The sequence below is a fragment of the Melanostigma gelatinosum genome, assembly GCF_949748355.1.
Source record: "Melanostigma gelatinosum genome assembly, chromosome: 6".
NCBI lineage: Eukaryota > Metazoa > Chordata > Actinopteri > Perciformes > Zoarcidae > Melanostigma > Melanostigma gelatinosum.
In genome coordinates this window covers 2,735,768-2,748,685 of record NC_136639.1, presented here as the reverse complement: position 1 = coordinate 2,748,685, position 12,918 = coordinate 2,735,768, and the positions used below count along the sequence as shown (strand labels likewise).

Genomic DNA, 12,918 nt, shown 5'->3' with positions numbered 1-12,918 from the left:
CTGAGGAAGAAGTAATAATCTAAATTTGGGAATGTTTAAACACATTGACTCTCCACATCTGTGTGCTGTCAGAGAGTAGAAGACATCAGCTGCTGGTCCAGTGTTCAGAGTCCAGATGTAAACATGTATGTGTGAAACGTTCCACCAGAGAGACATCAGGAGATGATCAACTCTGTTCTCTGAGTTCATGAACAGAACGTCAGACACCATGAAGACACTCAGAGGTTCCACTAGATTCAGCTTTAACACAGTCCAGTGGTAGTCAACACGGTTAACAGCTCTCAAAGACGCTGCTGGTGTTTCGGTTTCACCAGTGACCGTGTTAACTGGTGACTCAGCAGAATGAGGTGTCCTCGTAAAACACTTCAACCAGTTTTAAATATCTGTGTTTATCGTGAACAAACATTTACGTGACGAGCAGCCACGGACGCATTCGGCTGAGAGTCACCGGTTAACACGGTCACTGGCTAAACTGAAACACCTGTTGGTTCTGATCCTGTCTGAATCCTGATACACGTCTTCGTGACCCCTCACCTTGACCTGCAGGTCGCAGTCGGGGGCCAGCTGGGGGAATCCTGGGGTCTGAGGCAGGACTCCGATGGTGAAGGTCTGGGCATCGCTCTGTGTGACCGCGGCTGCCTCTGTGGAAACCTGCACGCACACACACACACACACACTCTTTATAATACAGATTGTGAACTTTTACAAGACGATACACTCAACACTCGTCTCCCCTCATCTGCTCACTCTAAACTTCTCTTATCTTGAAGTTTGAAGTCTTTATCTGCCCAGTCTCAATGCTTGAGTTCATCCTCAGCTCTCTGGCGTGTGTATTGTAGATATTATTTCTGAGTGGCATCAGCTGCAGGGACGAAGAAACACACGAGGCCGACTCGGTTTCTGCCCATGAATCACAATGGAAACCGCACGAACATCAGTAAAGGAGAGGATGAGAGTGGAACTCTGCGTGATGATGTCGTTGCCCTGCTGTCCATGTTTAAGTGCTGATCTGTGTCCAGTGTCAGGGCAGTTATTTCTCTTACTGAAGACAATTACAGCCCTGATTACATTTAAATCACTTTGTTGAATCCATAAAAATCTCTTTCCGAATGTAAAGTGGATAAAAGGGCACAGAGAGAGGCTCAGGGTTCCCTCTCTCCAATTCATCATTCACGCTTCTGTAGATCCTACCAGACTGAAGACCATAATCCCCGTACCCCCCAAAGAAACCTGGCCCACAGATCTCAACCACCGGTACCCTGCTGCCCTCACATCCACGATAACGAAGCGCGTGGAGAAGCTGCTGCTGAACATCGGAGCAGACGAGGGACAATATGATTAATATCCTGCATATTATCCCGATAATCATCAAAATATGATGAAAACTCTTAAAATGGCACAAAAACATGCTGGAATCATTCAAACATTTTGTGAAGAAACAATTGTTTTTATTGCATCTCAGATCCTTTTCAATAAAAACAAATATATATTACATGATATTATATTTATGCAGGGGCACCTTATGATGACCTTATTTAAGATTATCTCTCATATATATATATATATATATATATATATATATATATATATATATATATATATATATATATATGCAATTACTGTTTACTGTTTTCGGCAAATGCATTTCCATAATCCATCGAGTGCATCAACCAAAAACCGCCTCAAGTGTAAAAACTTTCATTTTTTGCTGAGAAAGTTATGACAACTTTTTTCAAACACCACACTTTAAAATGAGAATAATAACAAGTCAAAGAAATGCAACAGAAGAAGAAGCTGCTCCTCCGTCCTCAGCTTCTCTTCTCTGACCTCTGACCTGTGAACTCTGTTCTTCAGCTCGCTCACAATGCAGAAGATGATTTGGGATTTGATTGAAGGATACATTTTACAGATAAACAGCACGGTTTTATGTAAACAATTTCATGGTTATCGGAATATAACAGAAGAAACAGAAAGGAGAGATGGAGGAGGAGGAGGAGGAGGAGGAGGAGGAGGAAGAGGAGGAGGAGGAGGAGGAGGAAGAGGAGGAGGAGGAGGAGGAGGAGGAATAAATCAGGCCAGAGGGAGACATATCGGAAAGGGAGGGAAGAGGTAAACACACGGGAACACGAGTAAGAGAGCGAGCTTCAAAGAACACTCCAGAGACAAAAAACCCAACAAGGACGACGACATGCGTCTCTGTCACGTCTCGTCCTCTTCTGCTGTCGGGGGTGAGACGCTGGTATCGCCCCCCCGGGGCGTCTTCGTCTCACAGCTAATGTATCTTCTTCCTGAGATTATTTATAGGTACAGTAGTAGTACAACCTTGTGGTGCGTGTATCCCGGCAGTGTTTTCCCTCTTAAATATGTTTGATATCATGGTTCACTGTCGGGGGGGAACCCATAATTCATATGTTTACTTTTCAGAGTAGAAACAAATAGCAGAACAAGAGAGTCACAGACTCTGCTGAACTTCTGCTCCTTTGAAAAGCTTTTGGCTTTCACAGCTAAGCGGATTCCACTGAGACACTGGAGGAAAGAGCAGATACGCCTCAACAATCCAAATCGCTTTTTACTTTCAGTACAAACCGCAGCTGCACTCACACAGTATGTACTGCTGCATGCAGTGTGCATTCAATTGGGAGTTCGTCATAACATGGCACTTTGAACTTTGACCCTCTTCTTCATGAAAAGGAGTGAAAACCGACACGTGAAGCAGGAAAGCATGCTCTGTGTCTGAAGCATGACCATCAGACACGTGCATGATGGATGTCTGTACTGTACCAGCAGGCTACTGACCTGGAACTGGAAGGAGTCGCCGTCGCTGCCGCCGCCGAAGTGTCGGTACCAGACGGTGCCGTCGTCGACGTCCTGCTGGGTGAAGGAGGTCGTGGGCGTGAAGCCTCGGGCGTCGGTGAGCGAGCGGCGCCAGCCTTCTGCGGGGCCGTCGGCCGGCATGGACACCAGCACCACCTCACCTGAGACAGAGGAGACGGAGGAGACGGAGGAGACAGAGGAGACAGAGGAGACAGGGGAGACAGAGGAGACAGAGGAGGAGATGAACTGCTGTTGTACATCACATCACATCCCACCGCCGTCAGTGGTGAGGGAAAGAACTTCTTCTGTCACCGCCCACCATCTGTATGAATGTGTTCGTTATGATGTTGAAGCGTAAGACTGTTTCAATAAATAACAATTCATGAATATCAAAATATGAAACGCTTATCATTCACTCAATTATGAATCATAAAACCAAACATTCGTATAAAAATTGCTACTCAGCTTCTGCCATAAGACGCCATTAGTTTAAGTAACAGAATTTAAAATCTACGCCACAAAAACTAAATTTGATATTAATCCACGAAGTCTCCACAGAGTTCTTGTCAAGGTGCACAGTGACCTATGATTTCATATACACACAAATCAAATGATCAAGTTCTTTATAAATGAAAAACGTAACATAAAGTAAACGAGTAAACTATAAAATGAACAAAATGAATGGAATGAATAAAGGATGTGATGAATAAATCACGACCACGAACAACGATGACCCACATAAAGGCCGTCCGGATGAAGTGGATGACATGTGACTCATGTCAATGAACAATGATTGTCAATTACATTTCCATTGAATTCACCGTTCAGCAGTCTAACAAGCACCAGGGACCATTGTGAAGCAATTTCATATCAGTTTGAATTCAAGACAGATCCTACTCAACATTGTTATTATCACGTTTCAGTTTATGTCATCTTCCCGTTGAAGTTCATGACAACATGCTGAGGAGAAGACCTTTAAAAAACATGATAAAAAGGCTTTAAAGGAGAACCGAACGGCAGGCAGAATGAAGCCGCTTGAAGCGTAAGCAGTCTGTCCGACCGTTAAAGGATCAAAGTGAATCTCTTGAAGTCCGTGCGAGTTCGTACCGTATTTAGGTTGTCCATCTGAGACCACGATGGCGTAGACGATGTCATCGCTGCTGACTCCCCTGTACTCGGCCTGCAGGTATTTGTTATCCAGCCGCACCATGCCTCCTTCCTTCACCCAGGTCACCGGCACAGACAGCGTGTGAGGAGAGTCCGCCGCCTGAAACAGACGCACATTAAAGCTGTTCACCCAGCGAGGCTGCTTTCTGTTTGCACACGGCAAGATCTGCTCAACTGAAACGACGTCTCCCTTTTTCTAACCAACGTCTAAAAGCTTTCATGAGCTGGACGTTAGCTCGAATTAGCCACAGGTGCCGTGGCATCATCAAGAGCAATTTAAATCCCGTTTCCTCTCTAACGTGGTGAATGAAACATTGTGAGTGTTTCTCACACTGTGTGGTACCACGAGGCCTCAGGTGCAGCCCCATCACACGTTCACTTTGTTTTTATCACAGTTTGCGCAGCTTGTTTTTTTAATTCCACATCTGTCGTAACCTCAGGATTGCGAGTCCCAGGAGCCCGTCGTTAGCAGCTGTCAATCAGCCGCGGTGTCACCGGAGCGCCGGGCCCTCGAGTCAGCTCCGCCAATCAGAAGCAGCGTAGCAATCTGTGCTCAGAGCTGTCAGCCAAACTGTGGAATCCGACTCGTTTTGGTGACGCTGTACTGACGCTGGAGGACATCTGAGCAGGTGTAATCCGGGTAAAAAATACCCTTAAAACGTCATTTACAATGCAGTTTCTTTGTCATTTTCAGGAGACCAGGCTGACACACACACACACACACACACACACACACACACACACACACACACACACACACACACACACACACACACACACACACACACACACAGTTCCCTGCAGGAGATCAGCGTAATGGCAGAAACACTGTGTCAGTGGGCGATAATAGATTACAAGAGTGTGCACAGGTGTGTGTGACAACGAGAGAGAGTGTGTGTGTGTGTGTGTGTGGCAGTCTGTGTTTGCAGATAACAACCTGCCGCTCGGCTGATCCAAATCACACTATTTCAGCGGAGCAGCAGGCGAAGAACCGCAGACGAGCCGCAGAGGAAAGACATAAGTCAGCGTGGCAGGCGTTTAACTCAGAGGACCACATCATCCAGGAGATTATCAGCCTCTCCCGACGAACACGAGGTCCTGAAAGGACGCTCACACCACCAACAGCACACTCCGCAGGGCGAGTGGGGTCGGAGGATTTAGACGTCTGCCGATACTCCTGATTTCCCCAGACCTCTGACTCTTTGTCCTGCAGCTGCTCCCTCGTTTGGTTATTTATTCTCATTTTCTGTCTTGAATAACACACAAGTCTAATGAGTTGTGGGGTTTTCTTCTCGCCAGAGTGAGATTTCGAGAAGGTCGAATCTCCTTCACTCAGGTGCACAGAATATTAAATGCTGGTGGAAGTTTATCATGTTGACGGCATTGGAACTGGAGAGAAGGGGAATGTCGAGAGACAACTGAGGTGAATTCAACAAATATCAGAGAGGAACTCATGGCGATGAACTCAGAACTCAATGACTCATTGGCCTGAGGGCCGTTGATGTGAGGCATCTTACTTCGTGCTGTAAAGCTGAGGATATAGAGCGAACGCGACGTCACGGTCCTCATCTGCAACTCCATCAACAACCAACTGGTTCACGTTAAGCAGAACTACAAGCGTCCATCCTTCAGATAGCAGAGACGGACAACTGACTTGTTCCGTTTGGTTTTATTTGTTCGAGAGGGACAATGTACATTGACGAACACTTTAAATTAAAATGTAAACGCACCCAATTACAGCCGCACGGCTGATTTCCATTGTTTGACACGTGATTTAACTTGAGACTTGAAATGCAGTGAATTCACGAGGTTAAATGGGGTCAGACAGATCTCCTTATGAACCATTTCAATGGTCGACGTTCACAAACGTGAACAACTTTGGAAACGAACTGGACGTTCTTATGAAGACTGTGACTCGAGTAGGACTTGTTTTGAAGGACTTGAGGCCTGTCTTAAGACTTTTATAAGACTGTTAACTTGGGCTTAAAACCAGCTCTTAAAACATTAAACATTACACATTACACCATCTGCTGCTTCAAACTGGATGAGAGAAGTTAACTTACTAATTCAACCCTGTCTCCCAAAAATGAGATTCCCATAAAACTAAACTGGACTGAAACGTTGCAAATTGAAACAAAACTAAAAATGATTACTCAGCAAAATAACATAGCTTGGGTTAAATTCAGCTTAAATAAGCTTTGTTGGCATGAATGTTCAGGTTACATTATTGCCAAAGCTAAATAACATATTATTGAAAAGATGAATTATTATTTAAAGGTTATTAAATTGACTTGTTTGTGATAATTACGCTACAAATAAGTAAACATTGACCTTTGGTTTCACGCAGCACATGGACAGCGGTCTGCTGGGTGAAGGTCCTGTTTGACCCATCGAACCCTCTCTACACGAAGACTGAAGAACGATACGGCACAGACAAACATCGCCTGCAACGAACTACGTTTCATTCAACACGTAACTCACAATGTCGTTCAGTTTCATGGGAAGGTAATCTTTAGGAGAAGAGGCTGACTGTGTATTCATGATTATGAATCCTTCCTGATGTAGCATCATGCTGCACCACGATGCTGGTTGGTCACCAAAGTCATGTCCACTTATCCACAGATTGCACTTGCACCCTCAATACAAATATATATTTAAGAGTAAAAAAGTAAATTATTTGTTTTTGAATCACTGTATCCACTAAAGTGTTGGGTTAAATGTGAGAACGGAGGTGAGGGGCTGTTGCTGCTGCAAAATATATCATAGAAAATAAACAACTTTCTTTTTTCTCAGCCGCAGTACTAGATAAAGAATATAAAATGCATGAAAGATGAATAATCAGAGACCTTTAAAGGGCCGTGAGCCAGCAGGTCTGAGAGGGACTGTGAATAGAGAGCTTTTGGCTGCAGTCCACGAAAACAGGAAGAAATGACTTTGCCGAGATGGAGTCGGCATCATCCATAAAACATGGGCCGTAGCATGCTGTTGTAATAACAATCTCTCATTCTTCCATAACTCCAGCGGGGGGGGGGGGGGTGACCGGGCCGAGCTGATGGACACGTCAAGCAGAAAGTCACAGGATGCAGATCGAATCCTTATCGGCAACACATTCTAATTTAATCTCGACGAGGCGTTGCTGCGTGTGAGATCAGAGCGCGGTGCCAAAGCAAACACCGGGGGCCGCCGGCTTTAACCGAAACAAATCACTGCAATCAGAAGTGTGATCACAGACTCGTTGATGTGGGGCAGCGCTTAAAAAGAAAACTCAAAACTAATCGTGGTATTCCCAAGCAACGGTGAAGGCGAGTGGAGCTAAACTCGGAGCACTGCTTGACAAAATATATATATATATATATATATATATATACATATATATATATATATATACATATATATATATATATATATATATATATATATATATATATGTATATATATGTATATATATATATATATATACATATATATATATATATATATATATATATATGTGTATATATATGTACATATCATTTCCTTCCATTTCTGCAGAGGAACAGAAGAGCCCAAGGATTTTTTTCCCAGAGTCTCACAGTGTTCTCCTTCCAGACAGTAATTGAAAGCCAAGGGTCCTGCTTCCTACTCAGCCGAGCTGCAGCTCAGCTCCGGGGGCTCAGACTCAGGGAGTCCATCCATCAGAGGCTCATTAAGGGCCTGATCAGTGTCCCGCTTTAGAGCGCCCTCATCCAACTCCCAGGGAACGCTGTTGTCCGCGGCGCGGCCCGGCATCGACAGGCACCGCTGGCTTTGGAAGGCACAGAGAGCGCCAGAGAAAGCAACGCGCAATGAAAACTAAAGATGCATTGACTCGGGTTTTGGTAAAGTCGAGGCGGAGCCGATAATCACTCAGGGTTTCATTCTGGAGCTCTGTGGAGGTCCACGGAGTCTCCGTTGAGCTTTATGCAGATTGTGTGGGTTTTGGTGCGTTGATCTTATTTCCTGATTCTCTTCCACTTCTCACAGGTTTGAGACCCCCCCCCCCCCCCCCCCCCCCCCCCCCTGCTGTTGCAGCAGCAGGAGGTTTTTCTAACTCCTATTTGAACCTGAGCATCCTGCTGTCGATGACGTCTGATGTTCACCACACAGCTGCTGTGTGATGCAGTACAGCAGGAAGGAGCACCAGAGAGTGAGTGAAGCTTCTCCGCAGTAGGTGGAGTGCTCTCTTGTAACTTTCCGTAGCAGAATTTGTTTTCCATGAAAATACAACCAGAGGATGTTGGTGTATCGTCCCAACTGAAGTTATGCAAATCCTCCTCTTTTATCTGCACAGCATCGCAGCGGTGACACAAAGCCTCGTCTGTTCTTCTTCCTTTCTGTCGTGCTGGGAGAAGACAATATCCCTGCAGTGGCTGGTGCTGCTCTCCCTAAATGTCCTCACTGATCTCTATTCTATGCTGATGCAGCCGTGCAGATCAAGCTGGAGGCAGAACAGAAATATATCGGGGGACACTGCTGGGACGAGTGCAAGAAGATTCTGATATAAATCAAGTGCATTCTCTCAGCCCTCCATCCTGCTCTGTGTAACGCGCCACATAATTCAGCATCAGGACATTTCAAGGTAAATGGATACTGGTGTGTGTGTGTGTGTGTGTGTGTGGGATGTTATTGATTTACAGAATAAGAGAAAGCAGAGGAGTTGAGCCTGAAGCGCAGCATCTGTATGCAGCCAGACAAACAGAGCTGCCCTCCAAAACCTGCAGCAAAAAATATATCACTGGAAAAGAAAAAAGTCTCTGCCGCCGGGAAAAAAAGTCCAACCGGCGCACAGCGATGTGGGACGTTCAGGACCACGCCAAGGCTTTTCTATTCCAATGCAATCTAAAACCAAAGCTGGGCGCAGGAACCTCCTCGGACTGCTGGGACAGTTAAAACAGTGCTGGAGGAAAGTCTTCGGAGGGAGTCTGTGTGAGTCAGATACAGCGTGTGTGTGTGTGTGTGTGTGTGTGTGAGTGTGTGTCCACTTTAGACACGAGAAACCAAATTGAAACTCAGACACAAGTCAGATCGGGTCAAGGAAAAAGCGACTAGACTTGGATTGAAGTCCAAGTCCGTCCACGGCCGGCCGGAGACTACAATGGCCGATGTCAACTGAAGCGCAGACACGTTTTTATTAACATCAAGTTTGAAACTAGAGACAAGGATACAAGTCTTGAGTCTCGTTGAGCTAACTAGCTAACCGGGCTAACTGGGTTAAGCTAAACAAGCTAAGCGCTAACTGTTTTACCCGTGGAGTAAATCAGACATGTACGTCTCGATGCATGGATGTTGAGAGCAGCCTCATTACCTCCAGGTTGCTATAGGAACAATTCGGTAAATGCATGTGTATGAGGTGTATTCACTGTAAAACACCTTTTCATAGACCATTACCTCGTCCTTAATCATCACAACCACATCTCTGACCCCAAGCCTTAAACATACTTTTATTTTTAGCTTAAACTCACAAACTTTGAAGATGAGGATGCGGAACAAAATGTCCTCACTCTGCAAAATGTCACTCTGAAGGTTGGTCCCCACAAAGACGAAACACATTCATGTCTCTGACGCTCGTCTGTCTAGACGTCTTCAACATTGGACGCTTTGTCTCCAGTTCTGTGTGTGCGCGTGTGTGTGTGTGTGTGTGTGTGCTCATGTTTAGTAACCGAGTGAGCTGCCAAATGTATCTCATACCAAACACACACACCCCCCCCTGCTTTTCAGCTGAGACACAAATGCATTAAACATCCTTCTCCTCCTAACTTCTGAACTGTGAACTTGTGGACGAAAGAAAGTTCTTGAGTGTCAGTTTTAAAACCGATTACAACTAAAAAAAAAAGCATTTTCATTTGGATTTGAAGCTTCCGCAAGTAAAAGTTTCTCCTGCTGCCGGAGGGCAGCTCAGCATACATGGAGATGCAAAAAGAAAGCCTCATTATCCCTAAAAACCATTGACAGTTCAGAGTAACGCTGTAGAAGGTAATGAATGCAGGCGCTGGAGATATCCAGCATGAAGCAGATGTTTCAGGGATTTCTGGGAGGATTTGTCACTTATTGTCGTCTCACCTTTGTGAGATTGTTCAATTTCAATCCACCACGATGATCCTGTATGAGTTACAGTCTGGAAGCTACAGCTGGTGAAGCTTCCAGGTGCAACACACTAGCTCCAAACATCATTAATACCATCGACCCCCCGTCCCTCCTCCCTACCTTCTGATTGATGTGGACCTGGAGGAGAATGTTCCTGTAGCTGTGGCCGTCGTTGACCTGCAGCACCGTCCCGTCCTCCGTCCCCTCCGAGCCGTCGTGGACGTACCGGATCTGTTCCCGCGACAGCTCCTCCAGCTTGAATCGGCCGAGGGCCCGGTCGCCGTCGAGACGGGTCAGCCGGCCGCGGCGGGGCGGCTCCAGGACCACGACCAGGACGTCGGCCGGGTTGTCGGGGTCGTCCACCTGCAGCACCGACTTGGTGATGGTGGCCACGGCGCCGCGGCCCCCCACGGGGAGAGGAGCGAGAGTCACCACCCGCGGAGGCTGAAATAGAGAGAGGTTGGGAGTGAGAACAGAACACAACAAAGAAAGATTAATATATATATATATCTACGCCTGGCAGCGTCGGCGGCGCAGGTAGACGCCGCTCCGCCGTGGCCCTAAATCAAACCCGCCGGCAGGCCGGGGAGCCCCGAGCCGCTCGGAGGGTCCAATTCGTTGCACTCAACGGCTGCTGGCGGAGCTCCAGCTCTTTTCTGCCATTACAGCAGCAGCTTAAGCAAAGAGAGGGGGTATGAAACAAGCTGGCGCCAGAGAGAGAAGTGTGGGAAGTCACACACACACACACACTCTCTGTGTGTGTGTCTTCGAACCAAAGTGACCTCTGGACACAGAACTGAAACACGAGGGGGGGGGGGGGGGGGGCATGTTGTTCAGATCTGTTTGGGGTTGTTTGGTGACACATTTTCAGACGGAGAGGAATTATCTCCAAGAGACAGACAGCGACTGGGCCCTCGGGCGTCCACGTGAAACCCCGTGTTGTCACTTCAGCAGTGGAGGAAAACAAAAAGGTTTCAGATGTGTTGGCGGGGGCTGAAAGTGGGAGTGTGTGCCGGTTTGAAGTCGTGCTCAGACATGCCCGCTCACTAAAGGCAACCAGAGAAAGCCCCCCCCCGCTCGAGGCAGCCGAAAACAAACACGAGGCCCACTCACAGGTGAGGGAGAGGTGAGGTTCGTGTTTGGGAGAAAGCTGTCGTCACCCGTGGGGCTCTGCAGCACTTCAACAAGATGGGGAACAAAAGAAGTGGGTTTTCTTTGTGCTGATTCGTGGGTTGTTGTTCTGTTCGGCTCTTGATTTTCTTTTGTTCTTCCTGCTGTGATCGTGCCGGATTGCAGAGAGCGGAAGTGTGTCACAGGTTGATGCCCTGTGCGACCTCTCGTGGGTAACAAGGCCTTTTATCTACAGCTCAGCTCTCATGTTGTTGTGTCTCGCTGTCACAACACTACACAACTCAATTTACTTCTGGACTTCACACTTTAAACTTTTACTTCTAGACACCATTCTGAACTCAGGCCCTGTCTAACCCTATCCAGAGATACTTTAAACAGGTATTTTCCTCTTTGTTTTGGCCTCTCGTCCACACGCAAACAGACCTTCAGGTCACTTAAACCTTTCAGAATTTTTGAAAAAGCCTTCTAAGGTGTAGATTTCTTTAAACTCTGGTTACTTTGTATCTGTGTGCACACGTAAAGCCAGGCGGCAACCCCCGGTTCTGCAGAGTGGAGCCGATGCTTCATGTGTTAAATCTGCATTCTCTCTAGTGTCCACCAGGGGGCGACTCCTCTGGTTGTATAGAAGTCTATAGAAAATGACTCTACTTCTCTCTTGATTTATTCCCTCAGTAAACATTGTAAACATGAGTTTATGTCTCAATCTCTAGTTTCAAGTCTTCTTCAATACAGCATGATGTTCATTTAGTACATTATGGTCCATTTAGAGTCACACAGACCATAAAGCAGGGGATGCTTTAGGGGCGGGGCTTACAGTGACTGACAGGTCTCTACCAGAGACGTATACGGCGTCTCTAGGTCACTCCTCCTCAGTCCTAATGTGGTCACTGCTGTTCATCGGTTGCAAAAACAACAACATCGCGACGGCAAAATCGCCGAACATGAAGCTTCATAACATCAGTCCACAAACCAACGAATGACGTCACGATGACTCCGTCCACTTCTTATCTACAGCATTCATGGGCTTCCATCACTTTATATTGTGAGGTGACGCTAAGCAGCAACTCAACTTAGTCGTTTGTTCCACACACGAGTCCATTTTTGTTTTCGCCACAGCACCACATTTTTATGAATAAAGAATAATTAGCTATGCTTTACTATTAATTACTATTTGTTTACACCGCCAAAGGAAATTGATCTCACTGAGCATGCTCAGAATCTTCTACTCTTGTATTTGACGTATCGTTGAGTGTTAGTCCTCATTTTTTGTGTTTCAGTGTGGACGGAGACATTTTGGAAAAATGAAGGTTGTGTGGACAGAATTCTATTTTTAAACGCTTAAGAAAATATCCGTTTTTTAAATATCTCTAAACGTGTAAACAGGGCCTTAATCAACAACAACAACAACAATGTAAAGTTAGAAAGTGTCCCGGTAATGATTGACAGCTTAGAGCAAAGAGAGATATCAGCAGAGCAAAGCCTCAGAAACATAAAGGCTGCCTCTTCAGGATTAAGATGTGGGGCTGTGTGAGACCACCTCTGTAGAAAAGCCCCTAGAAGATACCGAAGATACCGGACCCGTGGAAACTTTATTTTTCAAAGGAAGCAGCCACTCCTGCCAGAAAGGTGAGTGTGTGAGTGTGTGTGTGTGTGTGTGTGTGTGTGTGTGTGTGTTGCTATCTGCAGCTCAGATCTCTCATTCCT

At 46.1% G+C, this 12,918-nt stretch overlaps 1 protein-coding gene across 1 annotated transcript in view; it reads right to left on the bottom strand.

Annotated features, from left to right (window-relative positions):
• The window catches only part of fras1 (Fraser extracellular matrix complex subunit 1), a 184,638-nt gene that overhangs the window by 41,258 nt on the left and 130,462 nt on the right, over window positions 1-12,918 (bottom strand). Inside the window, 4 exon segments of the mRNA XM_079270426.1 lie at window positions 535-651; window positions 2,797-2,975; window positions 3,922-4,081; window positions 10,204-10,527. Coding sequence (XP_079126552.1) covers window positions 535-651; window positions 2,797-2,975; window positions 3,922-4,081; window positions 10,204-10,527 — 780 coding nt within the window.